This window comes from Camellia sinensis, chromosome 7, assembly GCF_055761805.1.
Source record: "Camellia sinensis isolate YWXY chromosome 7, ASM5576180v1, whole genome shotgun sequence".
NCBI lineage: Eukaryota > Viridiplantae > Streptophyta > Magnoliopsida > Ericales > Theaceae > Camellia > Camellia sinensis.
In genome coordinates this window covers 35,027,802-35,051,769 of record NC_138967.1, presented here as the reverse complement: position 1 = coordinate 35,051,769, position 23,968 = coordinate 35,027,802, and the positions used below count along the sequence as shown (strand labels likewise).

Sequence of the window (23,968 nt, the reverse complement as noted above, 5' to 3'; positions counted from 1 at the left end):
TGTTTTTTTTTTTCTAATGGCAACCCCCTTATGATTAACCTTATTGACATTTATATTATATAATAATTTACAAATACAACTTAAATACAACACATATAAATATAAATATCTTATATAAAATCTATATCAATAATTTCTTTTTTTTATATATATACAAATATATAAATATAAATATTCAGATTAATTATATATAACTAACTAACACATTAAATTAACTAAATATCACATTAAATTCTCATGTAATCACACAATTAATAAAGCTTAAAATAATAATAATAATAATAATAATAATAAATAAAGGCTTACGAAAAATCAAGATCGCTATATAAGTAATCATTTTAGTTAAACTCTTTGTCGTAATCCTAGTTCATATTGTGATGGCTATAATTTAATCTCACATGTAAGTACATATCGTTAGCATATTTTTGCCAAAAATATAAATAAATAAATAAATCTCTTTTCAAGTATGAAATGAATGCAAAAAGGAATATCATAAAGATTAGAGGTGGGTGCGGGTCGGTTGTGATCATGAAATTTCCAATCCATCATCCGCCTGCTAGATTGGCAGATTGGAGAAAATTAATCTGTATCTGTTTGTTAATTCGGCGGATGCGGATTCAACGGATTGGCGGATGGATACGAATCGATTTGGCGGTTTAAAATTTTACAAATTTTCAACATAATTAAACATGCGTACTTCCTAAAAAAAAAAAGAGTATTATGGTCAATGACTTGAAAAATATTACAATCATTGCATGTTTCATCCAAAGAAAAGAAGTTTGAAACTTTAGAATATTACAATCATTGCATGCCTCATCCACATACTACAATCACGTCTCATTCATATAAAGTATTACAATCAGTTGCTTTTAAAATATAAAAACAATTCAAACTACCAAAACTATGAACAGAACAGTAATAGAGACTGTATGCCTTTGTATTGTTACATCTATATATATTTTTGAAAATAAAAACCAACTAGCATATATCATCTTTTTTATTTATTATGTTTAGAGTTAGATTTAAAAACAAAAAAATATAGATAAATAATACATTTATTTTTTTCAATTCAAAAAATATATTCAAATTGAAATTAAATATTTTTCGAATGACAACATCATAATGCTGCTGCCTTCAATGTAATAATAAAACATCATAATGCTCTATTTTTCCTTATAAGATCAGAAAAGCAATAATAAATTAAGAAAAAACATCATAATGCTGCTGCCTTCAACTGTTCCTGAATTTTCTTGCTTCTTACTTATCAGTTTCCATAGTTCTATACAATCATGATTTCATTCCCACTAAATGGAAAAAAAAAAAATTGTCTAGTTCAGAGGCGGCATATTTAGGGTCAACAAGTATCACAAGGATAATGAAAAAGCAATCCCAGGCATAGATTAGAGATTGAGGAGAAGAAGAGGAAAAAAGAAGAGAAAAAAAAGAAGAGAAGAAGACAAAAGAAAAAAAGAAAAGGAGAAGAGAAGAAGAGGAAGGAAGAAGATAAGAGAATAACTCACCTCACCTCCTCGATCACTGATTGCCTTTCAGTGTAGATCATAGCTTGCTGTTGGTCGGACGATGGAGAAGATTGTCGTCGTCGTCGTCGCTGTCGCCGTCGGTAGATGGGTAGGGTTTTAGGGGAAGGGAGGGAGAAAGAGAGAGAGAGACAGAGAGAGAGAGAGAGAGTGTGTGTGTGTGTGTGTTGAGAATGGGTTGATCGCCTTTCAGTGTTGTAAATCGTTGCTTGCTATTGGTCGAACGATGGAGAAGATCGCCATCGCTGTCAGTAGATGGGTAGGGTTTTGAAGGGGAGAGAGAGAGAGAAAGAGTGAAGAAAAAGGCTAAGTGTGAGATGAGATTAGAAAAGAGCTGGCTGAGGGCGAAAAAAAAGATATAATAAAAAAAAATGGACAGTGGTGAATGGGTCGGGTTCAATAGGTAAAATGGTAGATCAACCGCCACCTAACCCGAACTTGCGAAAACACAGAATTTGGACTTGCACCTGTCCGCCACATGTCTCGCGTCCCCCAAAATGTGGTCGGGCCAGGTGGATTTGGCAAGTCGGTTTAAAGATTTTCTAGATTAAAGAAAATATTCCAAAAGCTAAATTTTACCAATAATACCACAATTAGTTTGGATATTAGTACTCAAAAGAAAAATGGCTTTCTTTACCATTTTCCATATTTCACCATTTTGATTTCATGTGTTTTAACCAGTTAGAGAAAGTTAAGGAAAAAAGTGAAAACCAATTTAGAAATAATTATTAAAAAATAATGATAAGGTTGAAAATTCTAAGTGATTCGTGATTTGATCAAGAATAAACTATTCCAATTCCCAATTATTCAAAACACACAATCTAAATCATCAAGCACTTACGAAAGTGATTTAGATTGTTGTTTTTCCGAATAAACAATAAATTGACACAAACGATTTTTACGTGGAAAAACCACAATTGAAGAACCTTCAATTGTAATAAAAAATCAGGGGCGAAACGCCACTAATCAATCCACTACTGAAGAAAGAAAGATTACAAAGATAACACACAAATTACCCAACTCAGTCAATTTGTCTTCAAACCTCCTGTAACTCTTTCATCACGCCTTCGTCTTGGAACTGATTGACCTAAAGTTGAATCCACAACTTCGTTTGTGAATAAACGACTACGTACAGAATCAAACACACAATCTAAATCATCAAGCACTTACGAAAGTGATTTAGATTGTTGTTTTTCTGAATAAACAATAAATTGACACAAACGATTTTTACGTGGAAAAACCACAATTGAAGAACCTTCAATTGTAATCAAAAATCACGGGCGAAACGCCATTAATCAATCCACTACTGAAGAAAGAAAGATTACAAAGATAACACACAAATTGCCCAACTCAGTCAATTTGTCTTCAAACCTTCTGTAACTCTTTCATCACGCCTTCGTCTTGGAACTGATTGACCTAAAGTTGAATCCACAACTTCGTTTGTCGAATAAACGACTACGTACATAATCAAACTTCTTTGAAACTCCACATTTGAATCTTCGGAATCCATCGAAGAGAACTCTCTTGAATTTAAAGTAACAAACTACTTGATGTATGTGTCTTAGATCATGAGTGAAGAACTCTCTCAAAACATCAAGGAAAACTCACAAGACTTTCAGAAGAAAACCTTAAACAAAAACCTAAGACTCTTTTAAGATCTAAGAAAAGTAAACCCTAACATCAACCTAAACAGATATATATAGGAGAACAAAGTCCGCGATCTCCGCTCGCGCGCCAAACATCCCGCTCGAGCGGCTTCAGCAAAACATGCGTGTGACAAAACAGAGTTCCGCTCGAGCGCTGGAGAACTTGCTCGATTGCGAAATCACACATCTCAGTATTTTTATAGACCTGACAAACTACAGAGACATCCCATATTACGCTCGAGCGCCAATAATCCCGCTCGAGCGGGAGAGACAAAAAAACTAGGAAAAATTACAACTTTATCAAAACAAAGTTTGTACGCTGTTTTGACAATAAAGGGACCTAACAAAGGTGAATAATAATTTTTCATATAATGGTGAAAAAAAAATGTTGGAATTTTTAGGGCCTGTTTGATAACCATTTCGTTTTTAGTTTTCAATTTATATTTACAAAAATTTAAAAAACTGTCATAAAAACTTATTTGATATTTTTTTTGATTTATAAATGGTTGTCTCAATTTATAAATTTGAAAAAGAAACGTAACGTTAGTTTTTAAACAGAAAATTTAAAATTTGACTAACAATTTTTTTTTCAATTAATTGTTTTTTAAATAATTTTTTTTTTCAAACATTTTTTTCAAACTAAATTCGTTTGTAGTTTAGTTTTTTCTAAAAAGAAACGATAAAAATCAATTTATAAATTTTTTGTAAATATAAATAAAAAACATAAACATTACCAAACCTTACCTTAAAGTTTCAAAACTTTCTACAACTATACTGTACCCAAAAGACATGTTTTCAAGAATTAATACACTTGCCTCTCATGTAAAAAGATTTATTTTCATATAAATTCTAGACAACTTTCATTATAGACCTTTAAGTGTACGTGAATGTTGAAGTTCTAACAATGATTTGGGTTGTATCTCAAAGTTGTTCATTGATTGTTAGGATAGCACGATTAATACCTCACAGAATTATAGACAAACACTCTGTGTTCTTTTATTTCATTTGTTGCATATATGATTATTTTGCTTTACTTGAATTTGGTGCTATGCTAGTTTGTTAACCATTTTTGGTAGTAGTGTTAGAGCAAATTCTCTAAATTTCCCCCCCAAAACAATGTGATATATAACATTACTCGCAATACTTTTCTGCTTAGATGCAGAAGTTCCTTTTGCTTTCTGATTTTCTTTTTTAAACGAAAATATTTCCTCCTAAGAAAACAAAAACACACAAAACTGATTATGGAAAAAAGGGAAGAAAGCCTCAAAACTTTTCTATCTTTGCCATTTTCATTGTGTTTTGTAAGGCAATGCCAATGTAGACTCATGTTTTTCAGCTTGAAATAAAGTGATATTAACATCTCACTTTTTCTAATAATAACTAGCTATTTGAGGTGTTTTCCTGCATGCAAATGACATTAACGCTTTACCATTATAGGAATGTAGTATCAAATTGCAATATATTAAATTCATTATGAGTATAACCTACATTACACTAAATTTAAATCTATACATTTAAATTTTGAACATTTTTTTTTTTGAATACTTATTTTTATGAGTACATAACATTTTTTGGATTCTAAATATGTTGATGTATTGATCAAGAGGTATACCATTTATTGTCATTTGATTGTTATAATAAAAATTCATTTTGGTTCACTTTTGATTGTCAAAGATTATTGTAGACACCTCATTTTTTATCGTCCTTACGACTTGGACGTCACCACTTGCACACCCAATCATAAATGTGTATATGCTTGTTAAGTGCTCGGAAATCCTCAACGGAGCGCCATAACTTTGAGCCTTTCAAACCCTACACACATCTTGCCTTGTTTTGGACTAAAACCAGAGTTCTTCAAGCCTGCAGACTTGTGACTTGCCGGCCACTGGTGTGGCCTACCAGCCAGGATTAGTGGCCTGCCGGCCACAAATGTGTTTTGCAGATATTTTTTTGCCAGCTGTGTTAGCTGTTGGCACATATGCATGCACCTTCTTACACATGTATGTATTGATATTTTTGAGCGAGTTGCATAGTTTTCTATATATAGGAGGCCTTCCTTTCCATTTTCAAGGTTGAAATTTTTAGAGCAAAAATTCTCTCTCTCTCTCTCTTGTAATTTCTTAGTTTTTTGTAAGCTTTTGCCTATACATTCTAAACCAAACCTTACCAACTTTGAGCTCAGGTACCTTTGAGCCTAGTTTGAGCTTTTGAGGGTGTGTAAGCCTTGATTTGTTGCCTAGAATTGGTCTTCTCTTTAAGAGGTATAAAGCTTTTCTTGTTGCTTTGCTTTAGTTGCTAGTTTTCCTACTGTTTTTCTATTGTTTTTGGGCTCTATAAACTCTGTATTTTTAGGCTGAAACTTATGGTCAAAGGCCTCAAAGGGTGGAGGGGTGGTCCACCCTTCTTTACACCTTATCCCCTAAGCCTTTACACTTGTGTTTCTCATCTCTTTTTTCATTTTTTTTGATCTTTTAAATATTGATTTTCAGAGCTTTTTCATTAGCTAGAAACATGTTTTGAGGTCCAAAAATAGAGGGGGTAGCCTCCCCTCCTTATGCTTTGTTTACTAGCTTACATAGCTCTATGTTTTAGCTTATTGTTCTAGCAATTTTTGTCTTAATTCCAACATGTTTTAGGACTGATTTTAGGGATGACAATGGATAACCTACCCTGTAGGTATCCATGGAGACCCAACCCAAATACATGGGTTTTTCCCTTTTTTTCTTATTCATTGGGTAGGGTAAGTGATATTCTTTAAATATTCACAGGGGATGGGTTGGGACGAGTATCCACTAATTTTCCCATATGTTTTTTTTTTTTTTAAGATTCACAACCAAAACTAATTATACATTCAATCTTTTTTCTTTTATTTATTTATGCAGGTTCACAAACAACTTTTTTTTTTTTTTTTTTTTTTTTTTTTTTTTTTTTTTTTTTTAAGATCCACAACCAAAGCTAAATATACATCCAATCTTTTATTTTTTATTTTTTATTTTTATTTTTAAGGTTCACAACCTTTTTTTTTTTTTTTAATTTTTAAGATTCACAACCAAAGCTAAATATACATTCAATCTTTTTTCTTTTGTTTTTTATTTATTTATTTATTTATTTTTTAAGGTTCACAACCATTTTTTTTTTTTAAAGATTCACAACCAAAATTAAATATACATTCAATCTTTTTTTTTTTTTAATTTTTTTTTAAGATTCACAACCAAAGCTAAATATATATTAAATCTTATTTTATTTTATTTGGCTCAACAATAAAATCAAATACACATTAATTGACATTGTCACATTATTCTTGTCAAATTTTATGCATATCTCGAATTTTTTAAATTTATTTAAAAAAATTAAGGACACTGTGTAGTGCAGGTTTCGGTTTGCTTTTCTATGTTATTTTATTTTGTTATGTATTGTAATTTTCAGAATGGTTTGCTTGTTCTAAAATTTCAATTAACGAGTATGAATCTATTTGTTTTATGTTATCACACAATTCATACAACATATATATATATATATATATATATATGAATGTATTTGAAAATAAGGAAATTGTAGAGAATCGAAACAAGCATGAGTCGTGATTGGTTAGAAAGGGTGGGTACAAAGATTTATTTGCTGGAAAAACAAAAAGGGGATACAAAGTCTTACTAAATAATTTTTTTTAAATAAAAGAATTTTTCTTAGTTATGAACAGATTTAATTGAAATCGGCTTGTTTCCCAATGTTATGCTTCATTTATTTAGATAGAAAATATTTTTTAATGAAAAATATTTTTTATAAAAAAAATTAAAAATATATTTTTTTATATTTGGTTGTGGTGGTGATGGAACGAAGGTGAAAGTAGAGATTGTGACATAGTGGTGGGGTGATGGCGGCAGTGATGATGGTAGTGGGTATGGTGATGGTAGTGTGATAGTGAAGGTGAGAAAAGTGGTGATGGTGTTGTGAAATTAGTAAAAATTTAATTGAAAAAATATTTTTTGTTTTTTAAAAGTAACAAACAACAAAATTGGTGGGGGACTAAAGGAAGAAGATGGAGGATGGATTGAGTGTGGTAAGGCATAGATATCTTAAAATGAGTGGTTCAAATTTGTTAAAAGGTATAATTAGATTTTGGATAAATTAAAATGAATGGTTCAAATTTGCTAAGAGAAAGATGGTTTAATGTCTAAAATGTCCGTGTCTAAGAGATCAATAAACAATTCTTTGTTTATGCCCTGATGCAATTTAATATTGGTCTTATAACACTTTCTTCAAACAGGTTCTTTCACATTTTATTTCTTCAAATAGGCTCTTATAACATTGTAAACAAGTTCTTATAACATGTAGGGGAGAGAGTGAGAGATGGTTGTAATTTTTTTTTTTAATCTTCCACGTTCTTCCACATTTTTTTTTTTCAATTACTAAAACTTATTTGATTGTCTCAAAATTATATATTTGATTATTATAAAACAAATTTTTTAATTAATTAATTAATGTGTATTTGATTTTGTTGTTGAACTAAATAAAATAAAATAAGATTGAATGTATATTTAGCTTTTGTTGTGAACCTTAAAAAAATAAAAATAAATAAAAAAGTAAGTTGTTAACATTAAATATATTAAAAAGAAAGAAAAAAGATTGAAGGTATATTTAGCTAAAACCTTAAAAAAAAAAAAAAAAAAAGTTGTTAACATTAAATATATTAAAAAAGAAAGAAAAAAGATTAAAGGTATATTTAGCTTTTGTTGTGAACCTTAAAAAAAAAAAAAATTGTTAATATTAAATATATTAAAAAAGAAAGAAAAAAGATTGAAGATATATTTAGCTAAAATCTTAAAAAAATAAAAAAAAATAAAAAGAAAAAGAAAAGTTGTTAACATTAAATATATTAAAAAAGAAAGAAAAAAGATTGAAGGTATATTTATCTAAAATCTTAAAAAAATAAAATAAAAAGAAAAGTTGTTAACATTAAATATATTAAAAAAGAAAGAAAAAAGATTGAAGGTATATTTAACTTTTGTTGTGAACTTTAAAAAAAAAAAAAAAAAAAAAGAAGAAGAAGAAGTTGTTAACATTAAATATATTAAAAAAGAAAGAAAAAAGATTGAAGGTATATTTAGCTAAAATCTTAAAAAAAGAAAAAGAAAAAGGGAGGTTGTTAACATTAAATATATTAAAAAAGAAAGAAAAAAGATTGAAGGTATTTTTAGCTTTTGTTGTGCAACTTTGTTTTTTTTTTAAAAAAATTGTTGTTAACATTAAATATAAAAAATAAAAATAAAATAAAAATGGGGATTAAAGTGGGTTGGGGAAAATCCAAACCCATTAAGAAATGGGGAGAGTGGTACCCATGGGGAATGGGGAATGGGGAATGGGAAAAATTTATTATAGGGGAATGGGGATGGGGAATTAATATTCACCCCATTAACCTCCATTGCCATCCCTAACTGATTTAGTATTGTTTGAGGACTATTTTTAGTGATTCATTGCATTTGAGTCTTGTATTGTATGCTTATAGCGTAATAGTCCTCATAGGTTTGGTAGTTTAGGCCTTAGCCACCAACCTATTTGAGTTGATAGCATTTGTTTATAGCTTTTCATACTTATTTTCACCCCTAATCACTTTTACAACCTCCCTTTTTTCTTGTCTTTTGCTTTGCTTTGAAAGTTGGTTCAAATTAGTTACTTGTTTAAAGCATGAGATTAAGGTCTTATACTTAATAGTTTAATCCTTTTGGGGGTTCATTGCCAACGGCATGAAGCTTCTCTCATGCCTTAAACAACTCTTGGTTTAATGTTTCTTTCCATTAGAAGACTTAAAGCTCACTTTTGGATTCAATTGATTAAGGGATGGTTGGTAATTTAAAATGGAGTAATAAAATTGGAGACTAAAAATGATGCAAGATAATAACTTAGTTGGGTTTAATTGGACGTTAATTGAACCCTTGAGTATTGGATTGTTTCATACTTGCTAGTGATGCAAACGGTTCAAGAGTCATTGTCAACCACTTCCCTTGATCAATCCATGATAGGGAAATGGGGTTTGAGAGTCTTTATTTGTTGTATTTGTTGAACTTTCACCCTTTGGTTCATAGGCCATCATGCAATGAAATTGCATCCATTGATGGTTTGTAAATCAAATTTACTACTCATTTGAGCTGTTTGATGATAATGAGGGGTAAGTTGCGCAAACAACCCTTGTGAATACCTTGTGCTTGCTCTGTTTGTTTTCTGTTGCAGCAGGAGGAACCAGCCATCAGTGGCCGGCAGACCACTTTTGTGGACGGCAGACCATCATTTGTGGCTGGCAGGCCACCACTTCTAGCCTGCCGACCACTTTTGCAAAACCTAGCAGTGTACTTTTCTAGCAAAACAGAGTTAGTTTTGAGGTGAAAACCAGTACAAGTGTTCTACTGTTCAACAGAGGCTTCCTGGAAGCAGAACATTGGTTTTTTCGGGTGAAAATCCGCGCATGCATGTGCATCACTCACTTCTCGGGGCTAATTAGTTAATTTAGTTACTTTATTTCATGTTGTATTCATGTTATAATTAATTAGTTAACTAATTAGAAATTAGTTAGTTTCAATTTGGAATAATTAGTTAGAATAGTTAATTAGTTGTGATGTTATAATAATTAAGCTAGCATAGTTTAATTCGTTTTGTAATAATTAGTTAATTCGTAGTAATTAGCTTAATTGGTTAGCTTATTCAGACCCTTTTGCGTGAGGGCGTAAACTTGTAATAATGTGTATGTCTTCTAACCCCACGTCTTTCTCCCTTTTATTTACTAGCTTATGATTGGTTAGTTTAGAGCATCCTGTTTTATTTATCATACTCCATGTTCGTATCCATTTGTATTCCATGCATTGAGGCTTGGCACATCATGCTAACTTGTATTGTTAGTTTACATACTTCATTGAAAACGTGCTTAGATCGCATACTATCAAATTGATTTATATGCCATATTAGTAGCTGAGCCTAGTAATTGCATATTGCATGTGTTGTATTAGTTATGTTGCACTAGTTAGAGCATACATTTTTCTAACTCTTTTCTTTTGGCTTGTCTTAGAGTACTAGGTGAGCTCTTTTGTGGTTTAGCATATTGCATGAATGTGATTGTCGTCATGTTTAGCATGCTTGCCATGAGGCTAATTGCTTAAATGATAAACTATTTGAATGCTTGTGGATGAAGGCTAGTTGCTTGAATTGGGATAATTTGAGTAATGTTTATATGTGATCACTTCTTCAAGTGGTACATATTCGAAACAATTTTGCAAACAAACATGAGATCAAGTGTTCTAATTTTTGCAAGTTAGTCTATACTTGTGTGTGCGCGCATCACATAGTAATGCTTGCCTAATAATTGAAACAAGAGCATATAATGTAGATAAGATTCATATCATGATTAGTAGATGCCGATCTTTGATCGGGTAAGCGGGGGTGCTCAATTCATGACCTTTCCCTCTCGTACCTAAGTTCCCAAGCAGAGACAATCTTAGTGATGACGAACACATGGCATTTAGCACGAGTTATGAGTTTCCTACATTTCTAAAAAATATTTAAATGGCGACTTTGTATCTGGCAAAGTAGTCGATTTTTGACAATTTAATTCAAAATCGATTTTCTAAAGAATTTACTGGATTTGGACTCTTTGGTGTTCATCTATTTCGCATTGCACTTGTGGAATCAGATTCAGAACTGCAGGAGTCCGATACTATAGGGCTATTCGCCTTCTGAAAGGGGGCACGAAAAGTCGAGCTACAATTATCATTTGATTGTCATTTGGTGCGATACTTTATATTTGATTAATTGCATAACTAGTTTCATTTTTATCTAGAAAACACTAATATTAATATTCTATTAGACTCTTCAAATGATGTAATTATTATTTTGTGAAGTGTCATATCAAATAGTATCTAAATATGATACTTAAATATGATCAGCACAACATTATTCATTTTGAAATTAGTTTTTGTGATCATAAATACAATTGTCCCAACGAAATGAATTGCATGAATACTTTCTGTGTATGTCAATTTCTGACCACATTGCCAATCAAGCACTCAGCTGGAGAACACTGGCAGAATAGATTAAGCCCGAACGACCTGTCAGAAAAAGAAGAGATTCTGGCGGTGGTTCGTCCACCCAGGAACACTCCGACGATCAAGTCAGTTATCTCTCAAAGATAGCAAAAGTGCTTAACTCACTATTTAGAGCATAAAAAGCAAAACTTAGGCCCATGAGAGTGCCTCTCTTTTATAGCCAACACAAACCTAGTCCCAATAGAAGCCTAGCTTCAATGGACTTAGGATTACTGCTAATCTTAGACTCCCAGTAAGATTGGAACAAACTCTCTACGAGTCTTATCTTTATCTAAACTGAAGTCCTCTTCCAATCTAGGATTCTTGTCCCTTATCCGCTTATCTCGGATTTCGATTTTTTCGCAGATAACCTCGGCCCAGCCGAGATCATCTCGGCGTCATGACCAGGACACGTGGCACCTCGGCTGGCACCTCGGTGACACTTTGGCCACGTGTTGTCATTCAAAAATTATGTCCCCATAACTGCCCTCTAGGTTCTATTATCTCGGCATCCTGAGATGATGGAACCTATATCATTCCTTCCTTTAATCATGACCCCGGTTTAATTTCAACTTGTAAATTTTTCTTAAAATTTTAACAAATGTTAAATATGACCTCGGTTTAACTTCAACTTGTAAATTTTTCTTAAATTTCAATAAGTGTTAAACATGACCTCAGTTTAACTTCAAATTGTAAATTTTTCTTGAATTTCAGCAAGTGTTAAATATGACCTTGGTTTAACTTCAACTTGTAAATTTTTCTTGAAATTTCAACAAGTGTTAAACATGACCTTGGTCTCTTGTTTGTTGGATCCATTGTTACCTCGGCCTCGCTTCAGCGAGCTGTTTTCCTTCTCTTGTTTTGTCGCCTTAGTCCCCGGCGTATCTTCCTCAGCTCTAGCATATTTCTCAATTCTGGCCATGAGTTCCTCCATATTTTTTGTCAATGTCTTTGCCAATGACTTTCAAAGCGGACAATCATCTTTCGGGCCATTTTTGAAAGACACGACCGCCACCTCTTGGTTGCACTCGGGTATTCGGTTGAACACCTCATAATACCTTTTGGTGTAGACCCTGAGGCTTTCATCCTCACTGATTCTCAGAGCCATCTGGGAGTCCACCCTTAACGACTGTAATTTGTTTGTCACAAATCTGGCCACAAACATCTCGGCCAGGCCTTTCTAGGTTTTCACAGTTTCTTTTGACAACTTGTGAAACCAGTCTGAGGCGATTTTTCCAAAGGACGAGGGGAACACCTTGCAGAGCAACGGCTCGTTCCCGGTGTATAGTGCCATCGAGTTCAGGTACAAATTGACGTGAAAGTTTGGGTCTGACTTACCGTCGTATATCTGGAACCTCGGCATGTGAAACCTCTTCGGGGCCTCGAATTTGTCCAATTCTACCGAAAACGGTGTTTTCGGCTTAACCAGGGAAGTCACCTCGGCATCTTATCGCTTCCTCTAGAGGTAATTCGTCAGATCCTCCTTGGTCCATCTAGGAGCTCGGCTATCTCCAGATTTCAGCCTCTTTGGTGCATTACTTCCAGTGTCATTGTGAGTCCTTTTGGACTTCCCTCCATCGGTTACATCGAAACAGAGTTCATTCCCTTGAACATCCCGATGTTCTTTGGTGCAGTCTTCTTTGGTTCGTCATGTCTTCTAGGATTCTCCTCTCCTTGATTCTCCATGCCCGACCTCCCGTGAAGGCCGATGAGAATGCCCCTTTGCCCTGTCGTGCTGAGGGACTGTAGGAACTGTGTTCTGCCCCCCTTTCTGGGTATCTTTCTTGGCCGCTGGAATCGGCGTATCTTGTAAAGGGAATGGTGACTGCATGACGTTGTTCTGCATCATGAAATTAATGACCGTTTGCAAGTCCGCCAATTTGTTCGCTATTCCCTTCACCTCATCATCCCTTCGTAGGCATCTTTCTTTCTATACCTGGAAGTCGTCTTCGTTATAATATCCACTTCGGTCTGACTTCTTTGGCACGTCGCCCTCCTGGCCGACGTCCTTTTCTCTATGATTCTTATCACGAGTCTCTTTGTTGTAGTTGTCTTCTTTGACATCAAGGTCAATATGTTTCCCACTCCCAGTAAGAGTGTCATCCCCAACCTTCTGTTTCTATCTGTCGTTGGCCATCTATTCTCCTTTCTTTCCCACAGACGGCGCCAAATTGTGTATGTCAATTTTCGACCACACTGCCAATCAAGCACTCAGCTGGAGAACACTAACAGAATAGATTAAGCCTGAATGGCCTGTCACAAAAAGAAGAGATTCCAGCGGTGGTTCGTCCACCCGGGGGCACTTCGACGATCAAGTCAGTTGTCTCTCAAAGATAGCAAAAGTACTTAACTCACTATTTAGAGCATAAAAAACATACCTTAAACCCATGAGGGTGCCTCTCTTTTATAGCCCTAGTAGAAGCCTAATTTTAATGGACTTAGGATTACTGCTAATCTTGGGCTCTCAGTAGGATTGAGATAAATTCTCTAAGAGTCTTATCTTTATCCAAACTGAAGTGCTCTGCCAATCTAGGACTTTTGTCCCTTATCCACTTGTCCCGGATTCCAGTTTTTTCACAGATAACCTCGGCCTAGCTGAGATCATCTCGGCGTCATGACCAGGACACGTGGTACCTCGGCTGGCACTTCGACGACACCTCGACGACATCTCAGCCACTTGTTGTCATTAAAAAATTATGTCCCCACACTTTCATTTGATAACGCTTTTGGAATTATATAGATCAAATGACCTGTAAATTCACTACACATTATCTCAAGTCAATTAAATCGCAACATTTAAAAAAATTGTTACCGTCATTGACAATGGGTCCCCACAAAGGCATGCAATAACAAAAAGCTTTTTGGACCTTTAATTCACTTGAAAAATAAAATAATCGAAAGAAGAAAGTTTTTTTTTTATTTAAATAAAAAAAAAAGATTCAATTTTGATCTAAAATGCCAATGGCCTTCGTAGTGGAGGATAATTTTGACATTATCTTTTTTGAGGTTAAGATATAGGGGATAGACTAAAGCCAAACACAAAGAGCCAATGGCTTCAAGAGAGACGAATCGGATTAAAGAAAGTGAAAACTCCTCAATTCTAATATATTGACCTTCACATTATTTCTCTGTCAAAAGAATGTGAGAAAGTCAACTTGATTGGCTAAGTTTAGGGGTTTTACAATCTAATTTTTCATTTTTCTAAAAACGTACTCTTTCGTCCCACAATGTACGTAGTACGGCCTCTAAAAAATAGGCAATTAATAGGGTTAGGGCTTGGTCCACTCAACCTCTTGCTATAGAAGTTATACCAAGCAACGATATTCCAATTAAAAGTCCAACATCATATTGGACTTGCCATGTCAACAGTGTGCCACTTAGGATCACCCTCCACATGTCACTTCTCTAGTGGGCAAGTTAGAGTCACCATGCTGGCACAAAGTGAATGAATGGTCCAACGAAACTCTCGGATTTGCCCTATGAGTCCCAATATGTAACGTACTTCTTGTCCTTTAAGACAAATTTAGTCTTTCATCTCTCTCTTCCTCTCTTTCTAAAACTTTTTCTCATTTTCTCTCTAAATGTCTCCATTCTTATGGAGTTTTTTCATTCATTGGTTTCACTCATGCATTTAGATTTAGAGCTAAGAAATGGTGGTATTGATGAGAAGCTATGTTATGTTTGTGTTAGGGAGTAACTAGGATACATATAGAGATTAAAGGTTCTTTGAGAGGAATAATGATGTTGCGAGACGTAGTTAATCCTCGAGAACAACTTCTTATTGTAATGTTCTGAACTCTAAAGCTTTTCTAAGGTTATATTCATACATGTTCATGTCCCAACAAAATAAAGAAAAAGAGTTCATTTTCATGCATGTTAGTTACAATTACTTAATTCATGCTATGTCCAAGTTTATGTGCATGCATGTTAAACTTGTTTTATTCTCCTTTTAATTTTATAGTATTAAGAATTTTTACACTTTTATGGCGTAAGTCTCCTAATGAGCTCGATTTGACTGATAAATTCACCCATTTTTGTGCATATCTTTTATTTCTTTTAGGATGTGTGTGGTTTTTGTTATTTTCGTTTCCAAATTCTTCATTTAATGTTTTTTTAATGTCTTGTTATTGTTAATGTCACTTTATTTTTATTTTTTTTGATGTTTTTGGAATTTTTTTTTTTAAAAATTAAAAAGTTTACACTTCAATTTGTAACACTAACGTGCTTTTAAGCAAGTCATTGTAATATTTTGAAAAGAAACCACATTTGTCCTTGCATTTCACCTTCTAAACCAACATGTTTGAAGAAGAAAAATGAGTTTTCACACCCTCAAACTTGGAATGCAAATTTCATGGTCAATGATAAAATTTCTAAAGCTTCATGCTCAGCTTAGGCTAAGTTGGGTTCCTAGATAGTATCAATGAGAATGTGTTGAAGGCGAACTGACATAGGGACTAGTGAGGGCAATTTCCCTCTAGATTTATTTATTTATTATTTTTTAAAAAAGTACTTACATGTGAAAAAAAGAAATCGAAAAAAATGGTGCAAGTGGAACAATTTGCCCCACTAGTTAAGTTTAGATTGATTTGATTTTCACACACTAAAAATTCTCAATAGATATCTTCTCTCATACACACACTAAATGATCTTGAATTTTTTTTTTTTTTTTTCGGCAAAAGAGAATCTTGAAATGATCTTGAAATTTGATGTTTAGCTTAATACAAACCTACCATCTCAAAAATGCCCTCACGTTTTTCAACCTTTAAAGCTTAACCTTAACCCTAGCCACCATTGGCCAACATCATTCTGGCAATTCTGGCCACCACTGGCCTCTCTCCCACCCCTTGCCACCTCCGTCACCTTTGCCCTCCACCACCACCTTCTACCTTCCACATTCTCTCTCTTATATGTGACATGCTTAAGCCATTAGATCATTGCCATATCAATTACCACCAGGATGCTAGATCTATTTAGTGGTAGTTTTCTGAGCAGACATCATTGGTTCGATAGTTTGGTATTCAAACAAATGCTATTGGTTTGCTAGTTGATATCTGAACGACTATGATTTGTTCGGTGTTGATAGTTCAAGTAGTTAGGATTTGTGGGAGGCTGGTGATTCCAGAGGGTGGAAGAGGGATGACAATGGCAAGAGAGAGCGATGGGGTGGTGGTCAATGTTTGTGAGTGTGGATGATGTAGTGATAGGCGATTGTGGGTATAATTGGGGTGGTAAAAGGAGGTCGTGGTGGTTTGGATTAGGGTTTGGATGAAGAAGATAATGATATTTTACTAATTTTATTTTTAAATAAAATTTTATTAAAAAAAAGATTCATATAGTATTTTTTTTTCCTCTCATTTTCTCTTCTAGCTATAAATATAGTATAGTACAATTTTATTGCCACTTTCATGTATTGATTCTTAGGTATATTTCTTTTCATTAGTGGTTAGAAGAAGAAGAAAAAATTAGGTAAAGTTCTACTCATAGGTAGAGTCCATTTAATTCGCACTTGACAAGACGTGTGAACAAAACACATATTTTGATTGGATCCACAAGTTTAAGTGGAATTAATACACTTTTTTGAATATGAAATTCACAATTTTGAATCAATGAAATTGTGTGTATTATGTGAACAAATTCGTTTTCCTCTTAGGTAAAGTTCTGATCCCATGGGACACCTTTGAGAAGATATTTTAATCTTGTATCTGAAGATTGCCCACCAAAGTGTCAATTTACAATATCAACTTTCATCTCCTACATTGACCTAATCATGAATTCCCCTAATGCTTAATTTCCTTTAGATTTTGTGGAATATATTTAGCTTTTTCCATGCTTAATGCTTGGGGTTTCTAATATTGATTCTTTTATTCAGTTAGTTTTTGATGGAGGAACCTAATGGCAGCACTTCACATGCATGACATTATGGAGGATTCTCTGTGATATTAAATTTTTGTTGTCTATCTAATCTTGGCTAAATATTGCACACTATTGGTACACCATAACTTCCTATTTTGCCAATGTTTGTTGAACTTTGTTCTTATTGGGTATTTTATCTCCTACAGCTAAATAATTTTGAATTTTTTTGTTTCCCACTATCGTAAAAGAGTAGTGCTACTCAAATTCAAAAATTAGATCAATTTTTCAAACATAATGATTAGATAGTTTCTTATAATATTTAAAGCAACTCTCTATCTCACATCTTCTCTAATAATTAACCAAACACCTCTTTTACACATTATTGGGTCTAAAAAGTAAGTCTAATAAATAGATTTGTATATCATTTTCTATGTTAAAAATATACCCACCTTCTTCAACCTTCAAACCCTAACCCTGTAATCCCATCCACCACTCGCCTTCCTTCCACCCTTGGCACCTCCTTCACTTCTACCCTTCATTGTTGCCTTTCTTTCCCTTCTCTCTCGTATACGTGACATGCTCAAGTATTAGAAAGTTGCCATATCAGCCACCACTAGAATACCAGATCTATTCAACGGCAGTTTTCTAAGTAAATATTATTGGTTCAATAATTGATATCTAAACAAACACTATTGGTTCAATGGTTGATATTTGAACAATACAGTGATTGGTTTAGGGCTAGTAGTCCAAACAGTGAGGAAGAGTGTGGTTAGGGTTTGAGGAGGCCAGCGACGCAGTGGGAGAAGGATGGGAAATGGATGATGATGGCAGGAGATGTCCATGGGGTGGTGAGCGATTGTGCATGTAGTTGGGTGCGGGTAGGTGGCTGTGGTGGTTTGTGAATTAGGGTTTGGGATGGAAAAAAAAGAGAAAAAAAAGAGCATTTTGTTTTATTTTAAGATAAAATTTAATTAAAAGAAGTTTCACTAAGGCCCCGTTTGAGAACAGACTAATTTAGTAACTTTTTAGCTATTTAGCTAAAATATAAGCTAAAAAAAACTAGTATGTTTGGGATGACTTTTTAGCTTTTTACGAAAAGATGTGCAAAAAGTAGAGAGAAAAGAGAATCTTTGACTTTTTTGTATAGGTTGTTGACTTTTTGATTAATTTAGTAACTTTTTGACTTTTTAGCTAAAAATGAAGATTGCCAAACGAGACCTAAGTGTGTGAATTGAACAAAAAAAAAACCACTACGTGGAAATAGAGACTCACTTAATTTTGTCTCAAAGTGGAGTAGAACAATAATTTTTCCAAGTGTTTTGGTTTTTCTCATTCTTTCTTGTGGAACAAAAGTTTACTAAATGTGTGTTGCCACTCTCATGTGTTGATTCTTAGGTATATTTCTTTTCATTGCCCATAATAATAACAATAATTTTAATTTTAAGTAAAGTTATGCTCCCACCAAAGTGTCAATTTACAATAGCTACTTTCATCTCCTGCACTAACCTAATCATGAATTCCTCCTAATGGTTAATTTCCTTTAGATTTTTGTGGAATATTTAGATTTTTTTCATGCTTAATGTTTGAGTTTTCTAATATTGATTCTTTTATTCAGTTATTTTTTGATGGAGGAACCTAATGGCAGCACTTCACATGCATGACCTTATGGAGGGTTCTGTGTGATATTAAATTCTAATTGTCTATCCAATCTTGGGATATTTCTAAATCTTGCACACTATTGATGTACAATGAACTTCCTTCTTTGCCAATGTTTGTTGAACTTTTGTTCTTATTGGGTATTTTAGCACCTACATCCCACATGGACAACAAATATCTACACATCTTTCTCTACTTGCACAGTAAAAGTGAACTATTTTTGTCGCCATAAGTGTTATAATTTTACTTTTTGTAGCAAAATTTGATATTTAGTAATGAATTATTAACCTTCTGGGATCAAAAGTTTTGTCTCAAAAAATAAACTTTTGTTATGACAAAAAGTGCATTTATTAGCTACACTTCCAAAATTTTATTCTTAAAAACTCATTTTTTGACTTTTCGGAACAACTTTTTAGTGACTATCCTCGTGACAACTGAAATTAGACTCTAAATATTTTTTGCAACAAAATTTACATTTTTAGAGAAAAAAAAAAACTCAGTGTGTTTGGTTTGAGTTTTCTGAATTAAGTTTTTTGAAAACTGACTTTTTTTATTTTCGTGTCTTTTTGTTTTTAGTAAATATTTTTTAAATTTTAAATATTTTTTTTACTTTTTTAAATACACCTTACTTAGATGTATCTAAAAAGTAAAAAATTTGTGAAAAAATATTTTAAAAAATTATAAATACATAAAAATACAAAAAATGTACTGAATTCTTGTATTTTTGGTATTTAGTGAATTTTTTAAAGATTTTTTTTACAATTTTTTTAATTTTTAAGTGTATTTATATTAGGTGTGTCAAAAAAGTAAAAAAATTGCTTAAAATATTAAAAAAATTCAATAAAAACAAAAAAAAATGAAAAATAAAAAAATAAAATTTCTGAAAAGTGGAAACAATCAAGGTGACTGTCTCTAAAATGCTTATATGTTGAAGTATAAGTAGTGTATGTAAAGCATGGTTAAATTTTCAAATCATAATTAGGGTTTTAAATGAGAAGAGTTGAGTTGAATAGTGTGTTCAAGTTTGATTTAAAAATTTAACAAGTTTTAAGAAGAGTTGAAAGTTTACTTATTTAATTTTAGAGTCAACCTTAAAAGAATTTTAATCAAGCCAATCACATCTAAGTTAATTTGAGTGGTATGGTTTTTTATATGTTGTATAGAATAAGTTCATTGACCTAAGCTTGGAAGATTAATGAGTTTTATTTTTTTTTTATTTGTTAATTTGATTTGTTTACATAATAACCTAATTTATGTATTTTTAACGAGTTTAATACAATTCAAGCTCGGGTAGTGTTCTTCGTTTTGCAGCCCTTCACATATTTTTAGGAGATTCCTAATATCACAAATGGATTATATAGGACAAATTACACTTGAATTTTATGTTGTTTACTTTTTGCGTCAATATAATCTTTATAGTTCTAACTGCATAAATTTTGTCCTTGTATTTTTTATATTGTATTTTAGTCCAATTGGAAACATCCTTTGAAAAATTAGACTAAATTTAATGGGCAAAATAGTTTATTCACTCTTCTCAAATTGATTAAAGGATCGACGTTTAATTTGAAATAAATTATTCCCCTTTAAATAGACCGTTTTCTCCTTGATTTTTTTTTAAAAAAAAATTTCTTAACGAATATTATCAATTTAACCAAATTGACAACAATAATATAATTAGAACTATAAGAACCAAATTGATACCAGATATAAATTAGAAAGATCACGAGTATAATTCGCCTTGATATACATATACATATATATTATATTATATTATATATATAAAAGTGATTCATATATGCTTTATTCATTAAAAAAAAAAAAAATCAGTACTTTAGCTAGCTAGGGAACATGTGTTAGTTACTTGGTTTTCTTATAAAATCATAAATCTTCAAGAGCAGTACCATAAGAGTACACCTAAAATATGAAGAACCATGCCACACATTTGCTACAAGAAAAGGTCATGGTGGTGGTTTTACTTACAAAAGTTTTTATTTTTATTTTTCAAGAATAATAGTTGATCTTTAGTATTGTCATAGCAAATATACACACGCATATATAGATGAAATTTCATGATTTAGTTGTCTTTTTTTTCTTTTGCAGGAAGACTTTTCGAGCCCGTTGAGTGCTCAATTTTTTGAATTATATGATCCTGAATTATTCCCAGAAGCACTTCAAAACTCTGAAGTTACTTCTAGTCCTAATAATTGTTGCTATGAAGAGAACTCTTCATACGCCACCACAAATCTTCCCTTTGATCCTGACATAAACAACCCTCCTAATAACACCATAGAAAAAAATGTCACCACCTTCAGCGCCACCACCACTATTAACATTAATAACCTCTCCAGAATCTTTGACTCCACAGAAGAAATCGATCAGAATGACATTTCAGCATCCATAAATTTCACCCCATCAACTCCATTTTTAGTCCCACCTTTCCTCATTTCCCAAGAAGGCCAGTTTGATCTGTCTTCTCTGCAATCCCAAACTTCCTTATCAGAAACCGCCCCTCATGGGCTTTCACAGTACCCTTCTGAGCCTGTTATAGTCCCTCTCATGGGCCCTCCACTGCCTTCGGTTTTTGAAGAGGAATGCTTGTCTTTGATGCCTTCTTACATGCCTTTGAGCTCTTCTTCGCCGCCTTGCTCTTTCATTGAGCACTCAATAGGACCACACTTGTCAGGAAATTTGAGCACCGTGTTGTCTGGAGATAGTTCTGGTGTTTTCAGTGGAAGTATGTATAATTGCAGTGATTTGCAGAGTCAAGAATTGGAATTTGAGGGAGATATTGACGGTGGAATTTTCTGCCCCGACACTCTGCCAAGGATTTACAACCCTAGTGAGCTGCAGGTACTAGTACCAACAATCCGTGCCTTGAACCCTTCTCACGTTCATTAAAAAAAATAAATGAATTTTTTAGTTCGCATCTTTGGCACCTAACCAAACATTTTGATTGTGTTTTTGAGATTCAATAGAATTCTTGTGACATAAATAAATTTTGGAATAAATAAGCTTCAAAAAGCAATCGAAATGAAAAATTAGAAAGATCAATCAAGGTGATTTTGAGCAGAATTTGTCTTTTTTTTTATTATTTTAATTTTGTGGGATTTTTTTATTTTAGGACTGTGATTGTTGGTGTCTTTTTTTGTTGTTGGTAAATACAGAAATATTTTAATGTTTTTTTTTTTTTTTTTGTACTTGTTCATGATGATAATTGTTTGAAAAGGCACTTAGTAATGAGAGTCAACAAGGTGTGAATGGTGGTGGGAGTTCAACTCCTTTGGCTTCTGATATCTCAAGTTTGGAGGATTCAACATTCAAGGTTGGCAAACTCTCACCTGAAGATAGGAAGAAGAAGATACATAGATACATGAAGAAAAGGAATGAGAGGAATTTTAGCAAGAAAATAAAGGTACTCTCTCTCTCTCTCTCTCTCTCTCTACATCCACATATATATGTGTTTGTACATATGATGCATACGTTTATAGTATGACATAAGTTGCGTAAAAAAAAACAAAACAGATCTATAAAAGTGTCCAGAATGTTGCACTGATAACATTGTATTTATTTTAGATAGGATTTACACTCTATCAGAATGAATGCAATGCTGCCACACTTTAGTCTGTATGATTTTTTATAAAAACTTTCTCGGTATGTAGGATTACTATACATGTGCGCAAAAGTTTGCTTTCAATTATGCCAGTGCACGTGTACTTACACACATAGACACATACACATATATATCCTTATTATGGTGAATATTATCATTTAGTGTCTAGGCATGCCTTGTTACAATTGTTCTATGAAAAACAAATTGAGACCAAGTTGCAAAAATCCAACCTAGTAGCTACATGTTCAATGATTCTTTGCGTTCACAACATTGCCATTACTTCGATCTCTGTAGACATACATAAAATGCAAACATACCCTTAGCTACATACATTTTAGCCAAAATTGGTGGTTTGAACATTCAATTGCTTACGAAAATTGAAATCCAACGTGCAGTATGCCTGCCGCAAAACACTGGCAGACAGCAGGCCTCGAGTTAGAGGAAGGTTTGCTAAGAACGATGAATTCTGTGAGACACCAAGAGAAGGAGGTTATAGCAATCATGAAGAGGACACTGATGAAGATGTAAGTTCTCACTCACATATTTATGAACTTTACATACAATTCACATAGCAGAATATAATGTGATAACTATTCTAATTGGCCTGTTTGGTATGCTTTTTGATGTTTTTATTTTTCGTGTTTTCAGAAATAAAAACAATCTATTAAGTTCAAAAATACCCATCATTGCTTTTTTCGTGCAAACATAGTTTCTCAAAAACTTATAAAGCACCTTAAATGGGCTTTCTGACAATGGGTGTTTTCTGATATGGGAAAATAATAATAATAGTAATAATAATAAAAACCTTTCATTCTCCTTTTAAAAAAAAAAAATCTTTTAGAACATCACACAGTTCTTGAAAACAATACCAAACATGCATCCTAGTCTACAATGATTTCACATTTCTCCCCAGTCCCAGCAGCTAGCTCCTTCCATAATGGAAATTGTTCTACTTGGCTTGTTCTCTGTTTTGTTTGGTTTGGTTTTTTACGTTTTCATTTTCTGTGTTTTAAGAAATAAAAACAATCAATAAATTCAAATATACCCTTCATTTTTATTTTCTTAAAAAAACAGTTTTTCCAAATTTTAGAAAACAACTTAAAAGGTTTTTCTCCAAAATGGGTGTTTTTTGAAAAAAAAAAAAAAATCATCCTTTCATTCTGCATTTTAAATATCTTTTAGAACAGAAAACGGTTCTTGAAAACGATATCAATTGCAAGTCTAGCTCATTTTGCTCTCCAGTCTCTGCAGGTGGTTGTGAAAGAAGAAGAATACATGGTCGATTCATCAGATATCTTTGCTCATATCAGTGGTGTCAATTCCTTCAAATGCAACTACTCAATTCAATCTTGGATTTGATTTCGACAATTTTGCAAGATCCATTTCAACCAGGACATTATATACCGGTCCTAGAATAATAAGAGTTGGAATAATTGGGTCATTTATGATTTTTTAGATATATAATTAAGTCAATAGTTATATAGAAATTAAAAGTGAATTTAACTTGTCACTTGTAATGAGTCATGTATATACTGTACATTTTACAAAACTCTGGCATTTGACTTGCTAGAGGGAGGTACATGTTGATCAAAGTGAGTC

The 23,968-nt window shown here is 32.8% G+C and overlaps 1 protein-coding gene across 1 annotated transcript; it reads left to right on the top strand.

The window, feature by feature from the left end:
* Positions 1 to 1,581: 1,581 nt before the first annotated feature.
* On the top strand, positions 1,582 to 23,728 carry LOC114269050 (uncharacterized). Its single transcript, XM_082880606.1, has 5 exons — positions 1,582 to 1,629; positions 20,860 to 21,609; positions 21,986 to 22,171; positions 22,765 to 22,893; positions 23,621 to 23,728. Exons 1-5 carry the CDS (start codon positions 1,582 to 1,584, stop codon positions 23,726 to 23,728), a joined length of 1,221 nt encoding a protein of 406 aa, XP_082736732.1.
* Positions 23,729 to 23,968: the final 240 nt, after the last annotated feature.

Bases quoted from the DNA above. Each gene is read 5' to 3' on its own strand.
- LOC114269050 (XM_082880606.1), top strand. From the start codon at position 1,582: ATGGAGAAGATTGTCGTCGTCGTCGTCGCTGTCGCCGTCGGTAGATGG. The intron at 21,610-21,985 runs GTACTAGTACCA...TTGTTTGAAAAG, and splicing joins ACAACCCTAGTGAGCTGCAG to GCACTTAGTAATGAGAGTCA. The intron at 22,894-23,620 runs GTAAGTTCTCAC...CAGTCTCTGCAG, and splicing joins AAGAGGACACTGATGAAGAT to GTGGTTGTGAAAGAAGAAGA.